Genomic DNA, 22,698 nt, shown 5'->3' with positions numbered 1-22,698 from the left:
AAGACAGCCACTATGGACTACCCAGCTTCTGATCCTGTAAGCCAAGCTAATAAGTCCCCTTTTTATAATTATACTTCCTGTTCATTCTGTTCCTCTAGAGAACTCTAATACAGAAAAAGAAAAAAAATGTAGAAGATAATTTTAAAATGCTATCTAAATAAAAAATAATTATCTCCCACTTTAGTTACACCATGCCCGACTGAATTGTCAAAAAGTGAAAATACAAAGTACAGCTAGGAGAGGGGGTGTAAAAACCAGTAATCCCAGTGAAGTGGGGGGGGGGGGGCTAAGGCAGGAAGATCTCAAGTTCAAAGCCAGCCTCAGCAACTTAGCAAGGCCCTAAGCAATTCTGTGAGACCCTGTCTCTAAATAAAATATAAAAAAGGGCTGTAGATGTGGCTCAGTGATTATGCACTCTTGAGTTCAATCCCTGATACAAAATATATATGTATTATTTTATTTATAAATTTACGTATATAGACAAAGTACATCTACTGAGAGGACAATAATAGGAAAGAATTAAGGATGAATTCAATATAAGAATGTGCTTTTCTTAAAATATATATATATATATATATATATATATATATATATATATATATATCCTTGATTTTTTCCTTTCCTCATGCTCCCAATGGAGTCAACATGGAGTCCTCTAGATTGTACTAAGTGTTTATTCGTGGTTACCCACAGTGCCACTTCTCTGATTCAGATCATGGTGGTCAACATCGGCCCTCTTTCGCAGGAAGGAAGGAAACAGTACACACCACTATCCATTCTCTGTTTAGCAGCCAGAATAAGTCTTCTAAATTGAATATTGCGGGTAATTATTCCTTCCTTCTTGGGACTCTTCAATGGCTTGTAGTTTCACTCAGAATAAAGTCCAGACTGCTTGCTGTGATTTAGAAGATCCTCCCAGCTTTGCCAGCCCTTAGCTATATTTCCTACCCCTCTGTCCTATCGCTAAACTTTCAGATTCTGTACAGTATAGGGAAAGCTCTTTACCTCTAAGGTTGCTGGCACCAGCCTTCCTTTTCCCCAGTCCCTACAAAGGAAAAACTCCAAACCCATTGTTCAGCACCCCTCCTCTGTCTACAGTCAAGCCCCAACTTACTCCCTTCATGTTAGTCCTAATATCCTAAATTGTTAGCACCCTTGTATGAAGACCAATTCTTTAAGGATAGTAGAAGGAGATGGTCATCATTATACAAAATTCATGTATGAAGATGGGAATTTGGTGTCAACATACCTTTTATACAAACAGAGATTTGATAAATTGTGGTATAAAGGTGTTTTAAGAATTGTGATGCAAAAAAAAAATTATGAATGTAATGCACTCCACTTTTGTCATGTAAGAAATAATAAAAAAGGACCAATTCTTTAAAACATCACAGCCGCCCCCCCCCCATTTGAAATTTCACTTTGTACAGTTTTAGATATCCAAGGTCAATCGTGTTTCAAAAATATTAAATGAGGGCTGGGGACATAGCTCAGTTGGTAGAGTGCTTGCCTTGCACGCACAAGGTCTTGGGTTAAATCTCCGGCACCACCAAAAAATATTAAATGAAAAATTCCAGAAATAAACAATTCTTAACCTCTAAATAATTTAATCACAGTATATTGTAATAATTTTTTTTTGGTAGTGGTAGTGGTGGTGGGGGGGTGTTGATATCAGGGATTGAATTCAGGGGAGTTGGACCACTGAGCCAAGTCCCCAGCCCTATTTAGTATTTTATTTAGAGACAGGGTCTCACTGAGTTGCTCAAAGCCCCGTTTTTTGCAGAGGCTGGCTTTGAACTCGCGGTACTCTTGCCTCAGCCTCTGAAGCTGCTGGGATTACAGGCTGGGCCACCGCACCCAGCATACTTATTCTATTAGTTTTTGTTACCAATCTCTTACTACGACTAACAAATTATATTTTATCATACGCATTAAGGTATAGAAAATAGTTCAGTATATTGGGTCAGATCTGTAGTTCAAGGCATCTGGGTGTCTTAGAATTATCCACGTACAATAAAAGGGAACTACTATAGTAAATATTAGAGGCAGAAAGGAGAGTGAGTGCTTATCGTGCTCAGTTTTACTTTGATTGGTCCCGGGACCAAAAGGAATCAGACAGGTCGATACCATGTCACTGAGAAGAACAGAAATTTTGTTCCAGTTCAAGGTTGCCAATACATGCTGCAGGCAGTTAACAAGTACTTTAGCTATTTTGCGCCCAACTCCTAGCTGCAAAATGACAATAATACTACAAACCTCATCGGTTTGTTATGAGAAAATGCTGAGCAAGGAACCCAACATTAACTGAAAGGCCTGACTCCAGGTAAGATCTGTGGGCAAGTCTACCCCACCTCCACCACGAGTACCGCCCCCTTTGCCAGAGAGCTACTAGTGATTGGCTACTTAACCCTTCCGTCTCGCTCGCCCAGGCGTGCGGTCCAATCCCGACCGGTTGCTCATGGAGACAGATTCCCAGGCTTTCTGATTGGGCGGTGTGCCTGTGACGTTTTTACGACGTATTGCGTCACCGTGGGCGGAAGTGGCGCCGGTTGTTTTGAAATCGGCTGGCCCGGGGCTTTTGAGTTCCTTCCCACGTAAAGGACCGCCGTGTCCCAATTCCGGGCCTGTCCCCTGACACCTGCCTTTGTGCTCCTGCAGGCCGGGGGTCGCAGCCGCGCCATGTCCACTCCTCCGTTGGCCGCATCGGGGATGGCGCCGGGGCCCTTCGCCGGACCCCAGGCTCAGCAGGCCGCCAGGGAGGTCAACACGGCGTCGCTCTGCAGGATCGGGCAGGAGACCGTGCAGGACATCGTGTACCGCACGATGGAGATCTTCCAGCTCCTCAGGAACATGCAGGTGGGCGTGCGACACGGGCAGCTAGCGGGGTGCTTCTGGGAGTGAAAGGCTGGGCCTCAGTGGCGCTGCCCTGGGCAAACCTCGAGTGTAGGTCACCCCGTGTACACCCAGAAATGTCCCCCAAGCATGTGCCAGCCCCCAAATATCTGTAGGGGTGATGTTTTCCAGACCAGATTGCTCTACGATCGAAGCCACATTTTCTAGATTCAACTGAGTTCTCTGTGTAAATCCCATACCTTTCAAGACACGGTGGGTCGCACTTCACTTCCCTTTTCAGATTATTCGAAAAATTTTTCCAGCAGAAATTTTCCTGTGGAGAGGAGGGCAGTTCAAGGAGTTGAAGAATTCACATTTTGCTAAACAACAAAAAAAGCCCCTTTCTTTTCTTGACACAACTAATATACAATAAAACTATGTTCATTTAAATGAATGGACTTGTGAAACCGCCCCACAGTCAAAATAGTGAACCTATCACCCCTAAAAGTTACCTCGTGCCTCTGTGAAATCTTTGCCTCCCATTCTCCTTCGGAGTAACCACCGTTTTCTGAAATTTGTGTTTTCTAGAGTTATATAAATGAAATCATACTGTATGTAGGCTTCTTTTGCCTGGTTCTTTGCCTCAGCGTTCATCAATAAGTCATTCTTTTTTATCGCCAAGTAGTGGTCTATTGTATGAATATGTCACAGTTAGTTCATCTGTTGATGGCCATTTGGGTTATTTCCACCTGGGGGCCATTGTAAATAATGCTGCAATGAATGTTTGCTTACAAACCTTTGTGTGCACATGTTACACTTTTTCCTGAATGGATATTTTAGGGGTGTAACTGCAGGATCATAGGTAATATCTCTGTTCCTTAACATCTTAAAAATTTTTCCAAAATAGCTGACCTATTTATATTTCAATTTGCACCTTTCAAGGGTCCTAGTTACTCCTTATCCTCATCTGCACTTGTTGTTATATATCTTTTTTGCTTTGCAGATACTTCTACCAGTGTGTGGCTCCTCTTTTCGTTCTCTTCATATTATCTTTCAAAGAACAGACATTTTTAATTTTGATGGAATTTAACTTGTTGATTTGTTCTTTTCAGAGCTTGGTTTTGGTGTCATACCTAGGAAATTTTTACCTAGCCCAAAGTGACAAATATTTTTCCAATGCTTTCTTCCAGAAGTTTTGTAGTTCTAGTTTTCAAATTTAGGTTTATAACCTATATTAAGTTAATTTTGGGGGGAAGATTATAGTAATAAGTATGAGTCTAAATCCATTGTTTTCCTTTTAGGTATCAAATTGATCTAGCACCTTTTGGATAACTGGCTAACTTTTTTTTTATTTTTTGCCTTGCCAGATATTGAACCTAATCTAGCAAGTGCTCTACCACTGAGCTACATCCCCAGCCCTGGCTGATCCATTTTTTAATGCTTGCTTATCTACATGCTATGAGATGCGGATTTCTTGTTTGACAGATGAAGATACTGTAGTTAAGAGAGTTAAAGTGGCATACCCAGAACTAGTCAGTGGTAAATTTGAAGCCAGGTTTTCAGATTATAAAAGTTTTATTTCTATGAGTGCCTAACACATATTTTATTGCCTTCTTTTTTTAAGTGTAGGAGTTTTTCTCCTGATTTTATGAGTAACTCTGTTTTGTGAAAATTTACTTTACCTTTACCACTGAGCTACACCCCGGTCCTTTGTATTTTTTTAGTTTGAAACAGGGCCTCACTAAGTTGCTGGGGCTGGCTTCAAATTTCCTATTCTCCTGCCTCAGCCTCCCCAGTCACTGGGATTAGAGGCATTGTGCCATTGTGCCCAGCTTTGTGGAAGTCTTAAGACCATTATCAATAAGTCAGTGTGAAATATAATACAAAGAAAATTCAAGAGAAGATCAAAACTCTTTAGCAGTTATTTTAAAAATAAATAGATTTGTATCTAAAATGGGGAAGATGTGAATTAAATGATGTCTTAGAGTTTAACATATAATGTATTTTTTGATTTTTAACCTGCTGTATGTAAAGTACTAAATTAGGGCCGGGAGAGGAAATAGCTATCATCTATCAAGCACTTTTCTTGGTGAAATATACAGTTGTAGAGACATTTTCAAGAAATATTTTTATCCCTATTTAACAGTTAAGGGAAATGAGCTTTGAAGAGAGAAGTAACTTCCTGTTAACTTCCTTATATTATAAATTTGCTATCAAATTGTCTATATATTTTTTTTAATGTTAACTTTTTTTAAAAGAGAGAGAGAGAGAGAGAGAGAGAGAATTTTAATATTTATTTTTTAGTTCTCGGCGGACACAACATCTTTGTTGGTATGTGGTGCTGAGGATCGAACCCGGGCTGCACGCATGCCAGGCGAGCGCGCCACCGCTTGAGCCACATCCCCAGCCCCTCAAATTGTCTATATTATTAAAAGAGATACAATGCAGGTCATGCCCACATAGAACTAAACTCTTTCAAAATGTGTTATCAATTACTATTCCATGTGGATCTGTATTCAAAGCTAATTGGTAGGGGGCTAGGATAGTTATTTACATGGTCTAACTTACCTGAGGCCCTGTGGGGCACATTGCAGTTGACCAAAAAGGTAACAACAGTGTGCCCCTTCCTTTCGAAAACACTGTAAGAAGAGGTAAAAGGATGCTCTTAACTGCATATCATCTGGTTATTCTTTAATGCAGTGGCTCCCTCGTCAACATTTTGAGTTATCCATGGTCAACCATCATCCGAAAATGTTAACTAGGCCTTTTGAGAAAGAGAGGGAGGGTTAGCTTTCCTTTTTTGTGACAAAATTCCTGAGAAAATCAATTTAGGAGGAAAGAGATTTATCTTGGTTCACAGTGTGAGAGGTTTCATTCCATGTTACTTTCAGTCCATTGATTCTGGGCCTGTGGTGAGGTAGACCCTCATGGCAGGGAGCATGTATTTGAGAATAGTTGCTCAGTTCATTGCAGCCAGGAAGCAAAGAGAATACACAAGAGAGCAAGGCAACAAAATATACCCTTCCCCAGTCCACCCTCCTGACCTACTTCCTCCAGATAGACCCCCACCTCTAAAGGTTGTGCCACTTACTAATAGTGCCACAGCTTGGCAACCTAGGTTTTAGCAGGTAACCTTTTGGGGACATTTAGATCCATACCATAACAGAAACCACATTTTCATGATATTTATAACAATATATTGTTATAATTGTTTTATTTTACTTGTTTTTCATGTACTGTGCCTGATTTTTTAAATTAAATTTTCTCACTGTTTGTATATGTAAGAAAAACTAGTATATATATAGAATTCTGTACTATCGCTAGTTTCAGGCATCCATTGGGGATTTTTGGAAAGTATTCCTCTCTGAGAATAAAGAACTACATTTTTTTAACCATTTAGATTTGAAATCATCCTCTGTATTATTAATCCATAAAGTTAGAGTTGTGAAGTACAAACTGCTAATGTTATTTCCAAGCATTTATTTTAGAGAAATGGTTTTTTAGATGTTAGGTGTCTGTTTTCTGCTTAAGAGTCTGATGAAAACCATGGACTGAGTCTTCTAAGAAAAATGCAAAAGCACATTTTGAAAATAAGTTTGAGGAGTTAAAGAATATATCCCCAATTATCCCTAAATCCCTGATTAAGATTCCCTGTGAAAAAATGGCATTGCTTTGGTTCTGTTTATTATCCTATAAATCTCTTATTTTATTTTTGGCATACATAATACATTCAGAATTTAGAAGTAAAACAGAATGTTTTCCCTCCCATTTCTATTAACTTGGTACCTAATCCATCTCTGCTGGCAGTAGTTGTTAACAATGCTTACTACTAATTTTATGTATCCTTCCAGATATTTTTGCATATTTAAGCAAATGTGTATATATATTTTTCATTTTCCCCTTTTGCACTGATAGTAGTATATTATACATATTTTGTACCTTGTTTTTTACATTGAGTGTATCTTGATACTTATTCATGTCTGTACAGAAAGGTCTCCCTTTTGCTTTTTGTAGTATATGTTGTTCTGCTGCATGGAAATCCTATAATTTATTAAAACTTTTCTCTAGTGAGACCATTTATACTGCTTTTAATTTCTCACTGTTAGGCTGTAGCAGATCATCTCCTACACAAATGTGAAAGTCTGATTTAGGATACATTTTTTAAATAGCTGTTTGCTTATGTAATTAGATAAGTTTTGATGAATTGTCCTCCACAGGGATTGTTCTAATTTATGAGACCATATCTTGACTAAGACCAGCACAGTACATTATTAGTTTTGGATCTTTGATCACTTGATAGATGCCGCAGTTTTTTACCTTATGTTTCTCCTAATTTGATTAAATTTGACTATTTCTTTATAAATGTACAAATCATTTATACTTTATTTTATGCTAAATGCTTATATAGGTTATATATGTTATATATGTTATTTGCCCATTTTTTTCATCATTTTGTGGAACATCTTTTTTACCTTGTTCACAAGTTTGTAGGACTTATTTATTTGTTAGAGGAACTTGCTGTTTATGATATAACTTGCAAGCATATTTTTTCAGTCTTTTGATTTTTTTTTGTTGTTTATTTATTTATTTATTTGCTCTGCCTATGGTAGTTTTTGCTATGCATGCTTTTTAAAAAAATGAATTTATTTATCTTTAAGGGTGTCTAGATTCTATGACTAGTTAGGAAGGCCTTCCCTGCTTCAAAATTAGGGAGAGTTCTGGGGGTTTTTGTTTTAGTTTTTGCTTTTAAAACTTTGGTCATAATGGAATTTATCCTATTATAAAGTGAGGTATGGCCCTAGCATTACTTTTTTCAAAAGGCCGATGAATTCATTTTCCTCCTCCATCCATTCCCATGCTACTTTACACAAATGACTCCATTTTTGAATGTTCTTTTCCACATATCTGTCTGTCTTTTAAGGATTAAAGCCAAATTTTTAAAATATTTTTTGAGGCTTTGTTCTGTTTACACTTATTTTTAAAATTTTTTATTATTAAATTTTTGAGTTGTAGATGGACATGATACTTTTATTTTATTTTATTTATTTTTATGGTGCTGAGGATTGAACCTAGTGCCTCACACATGCAAGGCAAGCAGTCCACCACTGAGCTACAACTCCAGCCCTTCATTTATTTTTCAGAGTATTCCTGGCTCTTCCTGATTATTTAATTTTCTCTGTGTTAGAATGAACTTTAGTTCTAAGAAAAACCTATCAGTGTTTTCTTGAGATTTATTAAATCTAGAAAGATATCATTATGATGTTGAGTCTTAATAAACCAGCCAAAGGCATGGAATATCCTTTATTTCCCTAAGAAGTATGTTAAGTTTCATTTTTATTTTTATTGAAAGTTGTTCCTAAATCTTTTATCATTTTTGTCACCATTATTATGGCCATTTTCTTTGGGTTTATTTTTATAGGTAAAAGCAAAGCCATTTCTTTTTCTCTATTATTTTCGTACTCATACCCTTATTGAATTATTTTAATTTTTGTAGTCATTATCATTTCATTTATAAATAGTGACTATTATACAGCTTCTTTTTTATTGTTTCAACCTCCCCCTTATGTTTTCTTCTCTGATTATATTGGCTACCGCCTCTAGAACAGTGTTCATTAGTAGTATTACTGGTCTTAGTAGACATCCTTTTCTGTTCCAGACCTTAGCAGAATATTTCTGATATTTTCACATTAACCATGTGCGGAGTTTTTAACTGAGATGAATATATTTTATTATACTGAGGAGTCTTATTATGTTTTATATTTATTTTAAGTGTGGATATTGAATTTAGTTGAATGCTTTTTTAGTGTCTAGATGTATGATGATGTTTATCGCCATCTATCCAAGCTGGTGACCTATGCTGGGTTCACAAAATCTGACTATTCCAATAACTTAAGAAAACAGTGAAGAAAGCACACAAACACACAGAAGTACCTTTTCAAAATCAGGGGTGGCTCTGTGACCTTAGGGATTCGTGGAAAGAGAGAAAGCCCCTGGAATTCTTTATTCGTATACAGGGGACACACAAGGGGAGGTTCCATGGAACATTCTATCCCAAAAAGGGCAAAGGGGTAGGATTACAAAGGAACAAGTGGGTATAATTCAGCCCCATCTGGTGACGCCCACTCCTGAAGCCACACCTTCCTTATCTGAGCAGAGGTAAAGCCCAATGTATTGTCGGGTGCAATAACTGTTCAGCACTCAGGACTTACAGGTGCTCACATGGCTTCTGTCCAGAGCAGCTCCTGACAGATGCATTTATGTTTTTCATCCACAGTCATGAGTGAGATGATTATTGATGAGCTTTTCAGCTGAGGAGTGAGATCAAGGGATCTTCAAGGCTGTTACCATGTATGCTATGTAATATGGGAACCTCATTTCTATCATGTTGACTGCTACCCCAGTTTCTAAACAATACCTCACACATTTAAAGTATGCAGGGGACTGAGGCTATAGCTCAGTTGGTAGAGTGTTTGCCCTGCATGCACAAGGCCCTGGGTTCAATCCCCAGCACACACACACACACACACACACACACACACACACACAAAATAAAATAAAAAAGAATGAAGGAATTTTTTGAATCAATTTTTCCTTTCTTGAAGAAGCTGCTATAAAACTAGTATCAAAATTGACTAAGTTAGGCAAATTGGAGGAGGATGATTCTTTGCATTTCTAAAGGATTGACAGATTTTATTAAGAGTTCTTTCATGACACACACTTCTCAATAAAGGGTTAAGTATAGATTTGTGGATAAAATAACTCATTAAAGTAAAATAATTCAGACTGCATGTTAAAACCTGTGGATGTGTTTGCACTATACTGCATGTGGTGATACAAATATAAGTGTCAGCCTTTATTAAATAGAAAATAGGGGCAAAGTATTAAACGTAGTAAATGCCACAAGAAAGGTTCAAAGTGCTTCTCTATACAAGATAAAATCATTATACTCCTTACTATCATCCACACATGAAAGCAGGAGTATACTTAAGTTTTCTCTGAATTGTTAGTGTCTGGAAAAGTTCACACATTGAGAATTCATGGTAAGAAATCCTCCATTGTATTGGTGAAGGAACCCTTAGTAATATGTCCTTTTAGAGTGGGTTGCCTTTGGTAGTATATCACATTACCTTGAAACATGCAAAGTGTTTTAATATTTGAGAATTTCTGAAAAATCTTAATAATATTTCAGATAATTTAAGAGGATCTACCTCCTTTTAAACCATTGTATTTGGAAAATAAGAAAAGGGAAATTAATTATTCAAGCCTATCTTATATGTCTTTTATCAATAGTTTACTTTTATGTAGTACTTAAAAGTTTTTGTTAGCTTTACCTATTAAAAATCTTAATTTACATTTCTTTATTTTCATTGTTCTCTGTTGCCTGCTAAGCTGCCAAATGGTGTCACTTACCACACTGGGACATACCAAGACCGGTTAACAAAGCTACAGGATCATCTTCGCCAACTTTCCATTCTCTTCAGGAAGCTGAGATTGGTTTACGACAAATGCAATGAAAACTGTGGGGGAATGGATCCCATTCCAGTAGAGGTAATTTTTTGTGATTCGGGCATGAATATATGAGATGTAAGATAGTATCGGGACATTTGTAGTTTTTTTTTTTTTCCTCTCTCTCCTTTTCAGCAATATTTTCAGATTTTGAATTTTTATTGGTTTCCCTTTTAACCAGAGAAGATGAAAATATCATATATATATATATATATATATATATAGAGAGAGAGAGAGAGAGAGAGAGAGTGTGTGTGTGTGTGTGTTACTGCTGTATATTCACATTAATAATTTCTTCTAGACTTAACTTCAAGGCTGCTTGTGGCTTTTGTTGGTGGCATTAGGAGGAAAGGGCTGTCTGTGACAATTTTTGTCGTGGTTCTCAGCATCTCCTTTTATTTAAATCAATGCATGATTTTTTTAAGTAAGAGTTTTAATAGTGTTATAAAATACCTTTAAAATGGTTTTCATGAAAGTTTTTTACAGTTAAAAGATTTTTAATCAGTATTAATTTAGGTTTGATTTGTAGTCAGGTAGAATCACTCTGTTTGAAACATATTTTCTAAATTTAGTCTTGGGTTACAGATATATCTAGTTAACTAGGTGTGTCATATTTCTCTAAGTAGCATTTTCCTGTTGACATATCTTTGTCACCTAAGGTAGCTGGGAAGCTTAGATTCTCTCTCACTACCTGTAAAGGACAATTTTATGGAATCTGCTTTCTTTTTGAGTGATCAGCATGTAAGAGATGAACAGAGAAAGAGTTAAATGCAAAACAGCCTAAAAAAGAAGCAGTCAAAGATGTGAGAGGAAGATCAGGAATGTGGTTGACATTGTCAGATGTTCCAGAGGTTGAGGAAAATTAGAAATGAAAACTTTCCCCTGGGTTTTGCTAGCTGAAAATCATTGGTACATTTGAGTAGGTGAGCTTTGGAGAAACATGTAGCATGAAGTTAGATCACAGTGGTTTGAAGATTAAACAGGAAGTAAAGAGCTGGAGCCAGCAATTAGAGAAGCATACATACATAAGAGAGAAAAGAAGTAGATGGAAGCAAGAGTTTGGGGAGTTTTTGCTCTCAAAATGGAAAAGACTGGAACATGTTTAGATGATAAAGTAGGAAAAGTGTAGGGAGAGACTGAAGGAAGAGGAATGAGTGAAGACAGGGCAGAAGAATCAGCACAGACTGCATACACATTAATTATCTGAAGAAGGAAGGACAGCTCTGTATTAGAGGAAAGGAACAAATAGTGAATGTAGATATGGTAAGTTTGTATTTGTCCCAAGAACAGGAAGAAGTTTGGAGAGGCAGCTACCACTTTGACCAATTATATTCTTCTGGCCTGTTCCCACATACAGTACCAGATGGCGGAAGCTGTTAATTCTTTAATTCTGTCACATTTACATGGGGCTTCTTTAGTGAACTTCATCACAAACCACACATGTTTAATTATAATTCTGCTATTAGTTTCACTGATTTGTAAATTTGACCTACCAAAAAGAGATTCTTGACAATGAAAAGAAGTTAAGACATCTAAAAATTTGCATGCATACTGAAGTTTCAGATGGCATGTTAATGACATTTATATAATAATGTAATCCATGCAGTTCTTTCCTTCTAGTATAGAGGAAGGAAAGAGCCCATCTTATTTATATCAAACTGTAACTCACAAATCTTACTTGACTTTAGTTTTGCAGTGTCTTATCCGGTGTCTGCCAATTAAATATTTGTTGATTGAATGAGTAAGATATTATTTAATTATATGTGACAACCAGTGTTATAAAGGCCTTTTGCAAAAGAAACACAAAGGGTAATATATAGAATGCATCAAAATGATAAACTTCTAAAACTGCTATTTCAGGTAATTGTCAGAATTGAAATTTATTTTTAAACTACTAAAAGTATGAAAATTGGCATTAATCTGATACATCCTCTATACCAGTCTAATTGGACAATTCAGGTCACATTTTTAATTTTTAACTTTTGTTCCTCACTCTTTAGCAACTTATTCCATATGTGGAAGAAGAAGGCTCAAAGAATGATGATCGGGCTGGCCTGCCACGTTTTGCTAGTGAAGAGAGACGAGAGATTGCTGAAGTAAATAAAGTGAGTTATTCATCTGTATGTTTTACATTTCAGAATTCTTGATAAAAAAATACTAACAAGTCCATTGTAACTCAAAACATAATTTAAATTGTAGAATTACATAAAATTGTTTTTGTGGCAGACTCATCCTATTTAGAATGAAGTCAAGAACTAAGGTAAGCAGAAATGTCTGAAGAGACACAAAATTCATTCAGTAAAATTCTTAAAGAACCCCGAAGGTCTCCATGACAACCCATTTACTTTTCTCTTTTCTAAGCCCAAGTCTACCTTGCTTTGTATGACATATTTTGAGCAGCAAATGATAAAAATTTACAAATAGGAAATGTGAATGTCTCAATGCCGGAATAAGAAAGTGAGAATTAGCAAAGCATTAATCTTTTGCCCCCCAAAAGTTCCTGACTGGAATGCATTTATTGCCCAATACTTTTAAAAGTTCAGAAGACAGTGTTCAGATAGTTCTCATGCAACACACAGAACAATAGGGAGAGTTGTCAGTTCATTCTGTGGAAATGTGGCCTAAACTTACCAAAACCTAACAGAAGTTACACAGTGAATAGAACTACCAACCTCCCTCTGTCACTTGTAAATTCAGCTCACTTCTCCGACATTCTGTATTCTGGTTAGTAGGATACATTAGTGTATTAACAATACATCTTAACTAAAAATGATTTTCTGAGGTTCATAAGCATAATTTCAATGTATACATGTAATATGTAATGTCAGTAGATTACACTGAAAAATATTTTCTCAGGTGTCTGAAAGACATTTGATAGAAATCAATACCAGTTGCTAATCCAAGGAACACTGAAAACAATTAGCAGTATAGTTTCTTTTTTCATCTGTTAATTTCGGATAAATAGCCAACATTTTTTATACAGGTGAAATAAAGAAGTATATTCCTACCAAAAATTGGCATAAAATAAGTTGCTGTATACACTAATGTTTAACATTATTTTTGAAGTTATAGGCAGTACAAAAAGACAATAAACAAATGTTAGGACATAAGAGTTGTAATATTATTTACAGGCTTATTAAAATGCTCAAAGAAATTCATTTGATAAATGACTAGAGTCTGTAAAAGTTCCATAAAATGGCTTAATACGAGATTGACACCAGGCTCTTATAATGCTGTAAACCAATTAGATTATAAGGTTTTGTTCACAATTACAAGAAATATTGAGTAGATAGGGATTACATCAATAATATGTGTGATAAACCTTACTTGATACATAAATGCATTTAAATAATTAAAAAGCCTAGAGAATTCTGAGGAGGGCAGTGGGTATTATAAAAATTCCAACATTGATCATTTCATTGTTTGATTAACAAACTATGAAGGCAGTAACAGTCCAGATCCAAACAGTACTTTTATCAAAATCATGCAGAAGTAGGAATTTATTTTAGTGCAGTGCCAATCAGGAAATAAATCCCAAAAAAATCCAAATGAGATTTTTTTTTCTTGAAAGTAAAATTTCTACAAGAAAATTCTGATGAAAACAATAAAGTAGAATACTTTAAAAATTAAAATGTAATATGAAGATATTATAAAGATAGTAGTTAAGCATGTAATACTGGTATAAGTGCAGACAGATTAGTAAAATAATAGCCAAAAAATAGCCTTCCTATTGACTATGACAGAAGGAGGATTGTATAGAAAATCCATCTTAAAAATAGGAAAGGAGAAACTAAACTAAACTACCTTTTACATTATATATACCATGTATCAAAATGAATTTCAGAGTTGAAAATAACATCTTCATGATAAAATATTAGACAATTAAAAGAAATATGTATTTCAAAACTTGGGAGAAAGGAAAACTTGGACTTTTATGTCATAAAGTATAGTAGCTTTGTTTTAAAAGGTGAAATGCAGCTTAAGAAGAGTATTTTCCACAAATATGATAGTAGTCATGACAATTACAACAAAGAACTCACAGAAGGAGATTGGTTAAAAATGAAAAGGGGACTAGGAACTTTTAATTTTAGAACTTGAAAAATACATGGTGCTGGGCTGGGATTATAGCTCAGTTGGTAGAGTGTTTGCCTCGCATGCACAAGGCCCTGGGTTCAATCCCCAGCACCACAAAAAAAAAAAAAAAAAAAAAAAAAGATAGTGTTTGCTACCCTAAAGATGTGAGACATTTATTTGTTAAGAAGTGACATATTTCCATTAATAATATGTGTATTTTTTACTGCCTCTGCTCTCCTGAGCTCACCGATTCCAGCTATTGTGCTTCCCTTTGCAGGAGGCCTCCTGTTCCTATGAGGGCAGGACAGGAGAAGGTTCACAGCCACCTGGTGACCAGGAGGGCAAGTTTGTGAAGCGCCTCGGGCTCTTCTAGTGGTACACCTCTGTGAGCCCCACCCCCAGTTATCATGCTCAGGCCACCTGGGTGCCCTTGACATGGTCCTTGTCCCTCCTTCTCAGGGGTGGTTCAGCCCTATTCTCAGTGGCAGACTCCTGCACCCTTTGGTTGTAGACTCCTCCTCTCTGCCAAGTCTTTGACTCCCCCTTCTTTTCTATTCGTCCTAAACTTTACCTTCTTGCATCTGCTGCTCTTTCGTCTCTAGTAACTTTTCTCCCTATGAGTGTCTGGCTTTTTTTTTCCCTCCACTCTGCTATTTTCATTAGGGCTTTGAAAAAAAAGAAGAGATACATATGTGTATCTTGACCACAAAATTTTTCTGGGTCAAGTGTTTTTTCAATACACCAAAAAAATACGCAGCATTTCAATAGATAGCCAGCATTTCTGAAGTTTATTTATGTAATAAAATTCAGTATTCCAAATGTTATTTTCCCATATAATTCAGATGTTAAACCAGGTTCTGCTTTAACTTCAGGAAACACTTTTTGTTATATTATTCAATTGCTGTTACAATGAGGAAAGAATGAATTTAGATATTTTGAATTAATCAGATTAAAATCCACACTCTGAATTTCTAAGGCAATTGTTTTTTAAAAGAAAACTTAGGGGGAGAGTATCTTGTCTTGAGGAGCATGGGTAAGTGCCCATCCACTGGCCTCAAAGCACTCTTGTACTTGCTGTTTCTTCTTATTTCTGTATTTTGAGAAAGCAGTGAAGAATTAGATGGTGGGCAGAGGTGAAAGTTGGGACACAGCTAAGATCACTTAAACTTCAGTCCCCAAAAAAGCAGAAAGAAAGTAAACTACTGAAAAGCAACTTAATACCAATAATTCATGCAATTCTTTTCCTCCAACTTCTTTACACCTTGTGTCTCCCTTCTAAAATATAGGGTTAAAATATATTATCAACATTTTTTAAGATATGGAGCTCTTGATTTATTGATACATGTATTTTTTCTTCAGTGGCACTCGTACCTGAGAGTGTTTATGTGAAAACTATGTTTATTTAAGTAGCTGCCTTTGGATGACAGATTTCTTAATTTAATTGTTTAACTACATGGATGCTCTTAAAAATAAAAGGTTTTAATTTAATTTGTCAAGTATTATTAAATATCTGTATTCATAAATTTTTGTCATTTCTATGTTAATCAAAGTACATTCTTATTATGAACTTAAAGGTTTGCTTTTTTGTTCATATACTTAGTAGGTACTAGAGTTTTAAAGTTTACAGAATTTTGCTAGTGTTTTCATCAGCTTTCTGTTACTATAGCAAATATAGGAAATAAATCAGCTTCAAAGGAAACGTTTATTTTTTGGCTGACAGTTTTGCAGCTTTCAGGCCATGACTAATTGCCCCCATTGCTTTGGGACTGCCTGTAGTGGCAAAATACATCATGGAGCATGTGTTGTAGTACACACATTACCTCTTAACAAGGTAGGAAAGAGGCAGAGAGGAGGAGACCAGAATCCCACAGTCCCCTTCAAGGGCTCGCCCCTCCCAGTTACCCAAAACTTCACCACCCTCCACCTTCATCGCCTAGCTAAGGGTTAGGGACCAAGCCTTTAAGAATTGGGCCTTTAAGAGACACTTATCCATACCACTGCAGCTATCTACACTGAAGCATCCAAAATACTTCTTGCCTACTTTGGTGTGGAGTATAAAAATGAAGAATTTTTAATAATAACCATCTCTTTTTTTTTAATACCAAGTGGCAAAATTAAACAACAACAAAAAGAAGTTTAGAAATGATTGCCAAGGATTTTTGTTTTCTTGTTTTTTAACATTTTTCTAGATTTGGGGGAAGCTTTATATTTTGCTCTTTGTTTGAATATTCAAATATTAAAGTGTATGAGTGCTTTTTGTGTACAAGGCATTCTCCCAAGTATCAGAATTTCTACCATGAAGGAGCCTGAAGTGTTGTCTGCCCTCAAGCATGGTTCAGATGAAAGGACAGGTTTCTGTGAACCTAAGGCTCTCTAATGGAAAGCAGCCCCTGTTTCATGTACTCATGTCATGTTTTGATGGATCTTTGTAGAAACATCAGTATCGCACCATATTTTTAATATATTGGCATTTACTTATATTAAATAACTAAGTTGCTTTATACATCTATGATCAGTAATAGAATTGTTTCTCATATTCAATTAAATATCTTCAGTTTTATTGTAATTCATATTTTTTATTCTGAAAAAAATAAATATATTTATACTCCGTATTTCATCCACAATTGGTCATTTTCAATATTGCTATATCATCTACACGAAGTTGTACAGAACAGACTAGATGTGTGTCCTGTCTGGTTTCTAACAATGTATGTTAGCTACTATAGCACCTGAAACTTTGAGGCCCACTGTTGATGAATATAAATCATCAGATAACAAAATGGCCTGGTTTTATTCACTTTTTTGGTTTAAATACTTTTCATTTTTTCTTTATATATCCTGGAATCTGTAAGCCCTGATGCCCAAGTAAAGGATGAATTCTTGTTTCAGAGTTTATGCTTGAGGGACATCAAAATATGTTTTATTTTGCTTAAGGCTATTCTGTTAATGGTAAAATAAAATTGAAAGAGATAGCAGGCAGCGTTTACAGGGTTGACATATAATTGAGTCCAGGCATTTAGAAATTAAAGCATTTTGGGTCAAGTGTCACATCCTTTGTATGAATATTAAATTACATGGTATGACTTAGCATAAACATATTCTGTAAGTATCTACTCTGCTTACACATTCACCTGTTAATGTAACAAATTAGGCACAGCTGATGGATTTTGAAAATAGCAGCTGTCAACCTCTGTTAAAATCAATCAGTGGCAAGATTGTATATATTAAATCCTATATCATGCCATGAAAATTTATTTACAATTTAACCACTAATAAGCATAACTGTCAGCTCTGTGTTGATAGTTTCATGACGTGTTTTGACTCTAGATATTTTACTTGTATGCTAATTTTTTAATTTGAAACTTTATGGCATCTTTGAAAAAAACTATCCAAGTACTTTATATCATACTTTAAAAAAATCTTTTACTACTGCTTAGACTTCAATATTAATTTGAAAATACTCTTACTTAATTTTTTAGGAATTAATGAGGTGTTAAAAAGAAAATAAACCAGTATATTAGAATTTATATTTCCAAGTGAATTTTCTTGAAAGTAGTCTTATTGGTAGACTTTACATTTATTCCAATAATGGTATCATCAGCAAACCCTGTTCTGATACTGGTATACATTCTGTTTTTAACCATCCAAGAATATAATTTTATTAATTCTAGTTCCTATTGTCTTTTTTTTTCTTTGTTTGTTTGGTACTGGATATGGAACTTAGGAACACTCAACCATTGAGCCACATCCCCAGCCCTATTTTATATTTTATTTAGAAAAAGTCTCACTGAGTTGCTTAGCACCTTGCTGTTGCTGAGGCTGGCTTTGAACTCGTGATTCTCCTGTCTCAGACTCCAAAGACGTTGGGATTACAGGCGTGTGCCACTGCGCCCTGCTAGTTTTAGTTACTTTCTGAATATTCAGTCACTGAGCTTATTTACCAGACTGGGCCTTTGAATGGATTTTAACTGTGTCCAACACATAAAACCCTCCTCTTTCTCCATTGTCATGGGCACAGTTTGGTCCAAGGTATTTTGGAGAATCCATTCCACTAGAGGTTAATCTTTTCATTGCAGTTTAATCATTTCTCTTGTCTTTCAAGAATTTTAATGGGTCCCATTACCTACTGCCAAGCCCAAATGTATCCTCCTGCAGTCTTGGCTCACCACTAACTCTTCTAGACCCCGAACAAAAGTATTTTTCCTGTTTGCTGACCTTTTCAATCAGGCAGTGCCATATCTTTTAGAGTTCCAGAGCATCTGATATTTTTCCTCTGCCATCCACCTTACCAGGTTATAGTCTAAGCATTTGGTCACTATGCTTAAACTTCCTCCTACTTGATGCTGAAGTTCTGAAACTTTCAAAAGTGATTATATTCAAGATCATTCAGAACTTAATAATTCAAATAAGTTTTTTAGAAATCAACTTACATTCTCTTCCTTTTATTCTTACTCAGTAGCTCTTGTCTTCATCTGTCACATGCCTCTGTAACCACTTGTCCTCTTATGTGTGGGTGTACAGAAAATACAGGTGGCAGGAACCTTAGATTCTATAGTCCCCTTTTATTGATGAGATTGCTGAGAAGAAATTTATCTGAGATCACATAGCAAGGTAGAGGCAGAGTTAGAACTGGGACTGGGATTGCCAGTCTCTCAATACAGCACCTTTGTTCTTTGGTTTCTCTGTGGTACTTCTACCCTTGGTGGATGCAACTGTCTCTAGGATGAAAAAGACTTTATAAACTTGGCCATTCCTCGTCTGTCCCCTAATCTGGGTCAACTTTACTTGATAGTATATACACTGCTTCAATAACTGACTTCCAAATAGTTGGGATGATACAGCTTGGAAGATGGGTCATCTGAAAACTGAGTGAAGAGACTGAGTAGCTAAAAGTACCAAGTTTCTCTTCCTAAAGGCCATGTTAAAAGTGAGGCTCAGAGTCAAACCCATGTTCTGTATGGTCAGATGTGTTAGGACTGTGCTGTGCTAATTCTTTTAAATATGAATTAAATTTAACATTATTAAAGATTATTAAAATCTCTGTGAATTCTTTTTCTTTTTTCTAGTAGTACTTTTTTTTGTCTTCCCTTTTAACCATTTCATTCCTGTAACTTCTCTAACTCTGGATAGAAGTAATATAAGCAATTTAACTTGCATATATTAAATTTTAGTTTTTTGTTTTGAGATGCTAAGGATCAAACCCAGGCCCTTATGCATGTCAGGCAAGTACTCTACTGCTGAGTCACATCCCCCAGCCCTTAGTTTGCCTTTTTTTTCCCCCCAGTTTAATGTTTTTATATATATATATATATATATAAATGTATGTATAATAAATCAAAATATATTCCTGTCATATACTGTCATATATATACAACCATATATTTTGATATATTATACATGGAATATAACTCATTCTAATTAGAATCCAGTTCTTGTAATTGTACATGATGTAAAGTGTCACTGGTTTTGTATTTATATATGAACACAGGAAGCTATGTTAGTTTGCTTTTTAATGAAATCAAAACTGAGATTTTTTTAGACCTTTTGTGATGGATATATACTAGATTACTTGGAGGTAGTTTAATATATCTTTAAAATAAACTAATTAAATAATATATCTCCAAATGTAATGTTTCCAAAAGGTTATTGAATAATAATGATTGTTGTTACAATAACTAGTAAACACTAACTAGAAGCTCCTTATTATTTTCTTCTTTTACCTAAGCAAATATTTACCACATAGGACTTGAAGAATGTTTAAAATGAAGTGTATAGACTCTAATCTAGTAGAACCCAAGAATAGACACCTGCTGCATGTGGTCTAGGCCTGCAGCAGATCTTAGTTGTGAAGATCATTGCACTTAACTCTGTGCCATTCTGTCTTTGTTTTCAGAATTGGAAGTAGATTGCACTCCATGCTATGGGCAAACAGTTACTTCTCCCACATTTTTGAAAGACCAGTTGCATCAGGCATTCTATTTTTAATTATAGTTTTATATTGATGGTTTACATTTTGTTCCTATCACTAACATTTGTTGAATGCTTACTTACATGCCAGGCAGTTCTGACGTTTTACATGAATCAGATCATTTAATCTTCTTAACAACTCCTATGAGATAGGTTCAGTTATTACCTTCATTTTTCTGATGTGAAAATAATTTTGGACAATGTCATCCATTTAATTAGGGAAGCAACTGAGTGTCTCAACACTCAGGAAATCTGGCTCAAGTGGGTGTTCTCTACCGTGATGTTCCACTGCCCCTTAGAGAATCTAAGTACTTAGTTTTATAACAATTGAATACTTAGCTTATTTTCTTTGACGGTGGAGGTGGAAGAATAAATAGAGTTGGGGACTGGAGCTGAATTAGAATTCAAGATGCCTATCAGGGAAGATCTGGGGGCAGGAAAAGGTTGAGACCCGCCTTGTAGGAGGCTTAAGCTTAACTTCTGTCTGGATTGTTAGAGTCCTAGCTTACGACATTTTAATCTTCTGACTTCATGGTCTATATTTCATGAAACATTCTTGATAAATTCTTTTTGTTTTCACAGAAACTCAAACAGAAGAATCAACAGCTGAAGCAAATTATGGATCAATTACGAAATCTCATCTGGGATATAAATGCCATGCTGGCGATGAGGAACTAAACTGATATTTAAATTTCCTGCTCTACACATATTATGCTGTTGGTTTTTTTCCCTTAAATATATTTTCCCTTTGAAAAAGATTATTTATCTACTTTAATTTTAGTTACTAGAACTAAAGTTCCTATATTTACATTGTGGCTTTACTGTCTTCATTAACTTTTTTTTTTTAATGCTGTTGATTCAATGAAAGAGTATTATAATAAACTGTGATAGGGCTTGAGCTTTGGTTAGTCTTCATGATTGAATGATTGTTTATAAAAGCAAAATAAAGTTTTATATATATTTTTAAATTTGACCGATGGTCATACTCATTTCAGTTACCCTTTTAGAGTTTATATCTATCGTCTGTATAGAACATCTCTACTATGGAGTAGTAACTAATGAGGCTGCAGTACTGTAGAGCCATAGCCCCACATTTTGGGAGGGTGTTCACTCAGAGTTGATGCCAGTTTACCCAGTCACTCACAGGCCTACTTGAGACCAATTATGAATGTGGTAGGGGTTATTAAACACACAGACCCCACTAACCCTCCAAATTTCAACTTTCTCTTTAGTGTATGGCAGTAGGTTGAAAAAGGTAAAATCCATTGTAACGTGCTTTTAGGCAAGCTAATCTCATTGTAAAATGATATATTCTTATTTCATCACATTCTGGCTTCAAATTTTGGTTGCAGATGTTAGACACTAAGTTCAATATAGATTAAGCCAAAAAGGGGATTTATTCCTGCAGCAAAAAAAAAAAAAAAAAAAAAAAGCAAAGATGTTAGAGAAGAGCTTCATAGAATCAAAGAAATTTGTGGGAACCAAGGCTTCAAAAATTAAAGCCAAGATTTAATGCCTCCAAGATTTTCTAAATCTTCTACTTTCTTCTTGTTTCTGATGCCCTATTTCTTTTCACTGAAGACAGATTTTCTTAAAATGGCAGGAAAGATGCTCTCCACTGTCTTACCTTGATATCTTTTCTGTATCCTGATCATAAAGGATGAGCTGCTTCTTCCCCTGTAAATTAAGAAATTCTCTAATGGACTCTAAAAATATTGGGTAATATAACCAACCAATGGGCCAATTATGTAAATTGGCACTATGATTAAACTAACTTAGGTAAGAAATGCATTCTTGTGGCCAGGATTGACTGTGGGAGACATGGAAGATTGTACCCGATAGGGAGCAAACTTTAGAAATAAGAAAAAGGACCAACAAGGAGAGTTTTCAAGTAAAACAATGGCAACCATGGTCTGCTGATGTTCTTCATTTGTATATAATGCTATCTTAAATATAATTCCAGTTATTCAAACTTCAAAAGCCAAAAAGCATTTGCAGAAAACCAAATGCATCTTTCACTATTATGGGAGAAATTACTGGTCTTAATTTTAATTTTTTCTTTCTGAATTTGTGGGCTTCTGTGTTAGCATTTGTCTTTGCAGCTGTTTCTTTGCAGCTGCTTCAATTAATTGCTGCGTGATTTTGTCAGGTCTTGGTTAGCCTGGGGTAAAGGCTAAGAAAAAAATAAAAGGAAAGCTCCAGCATTCTGGTAAGGACATTATCTTTAAAATGATTTGGCAATCTATGGCCTTGATCATTCAGACGTTAGATCCCTTGGCACCATTACACACCAAAACCTGTTAACTTGACATTTTGATG

General features: G+C 35.6%; 1 protein-coding gene and 1 non-coding gene across 2 annotated transcripts; both read left to right on the top strand.

Annotated features, from left to right (window-relative positions):
* Nucleotides 1-2,538: 2,538 nt before the first annotated feature.
* Med30 (mediator complex subunit 30) lies at nt 2,539-21,213 on the top strand. The gene is made up of 4 exons (XM_026393875.2): nt 2,539-2,856; nt 10,222-10,380; nt 12,339-12,443; nt 20,962-21,213. Exons 1-4 carry the CDS (start codon nt 2,680-2,682, stop codon nt 21,055-21,057), a joined length of 537 nt encoding a protein of 178 aa, XP_026249660.1. The 5' UTR covers nt 2,539-2,679; the 3' UTR covers nt 21,058-21,213.
* Trnaa-cgc (transfer RNA alanine (anticodon CGC)) lies at nt 14,456-14,529 on the top strand. The gene has a single exon. It is a non-coding gene; the product is annotated as a tRNA-Ala (tRNA).
* Nucleotides 21,214-22,698: the final 1,485 nt, after the last annotated feature.

Source organism: Urocitellus parryii, chromosome 7, assembly GCF_045843805.1.
Source record: "Urocitellus parryii isolate mUroPar1 chromosome 7, mUroPar1.hap1, whole genome shotgun sequence".
Taxonomy (NCBI): domain Eukaryota; kingdom Metazoa; phylum Chordata; class Mammalia; order Rodentia; family Sciuridae; genus Urocitellus; species Urocitellus parryii.
Note: the sequence above shows the minus strand (reverse complement) of the source record. Positions and strands in the feature narration are given on the sequence as shown.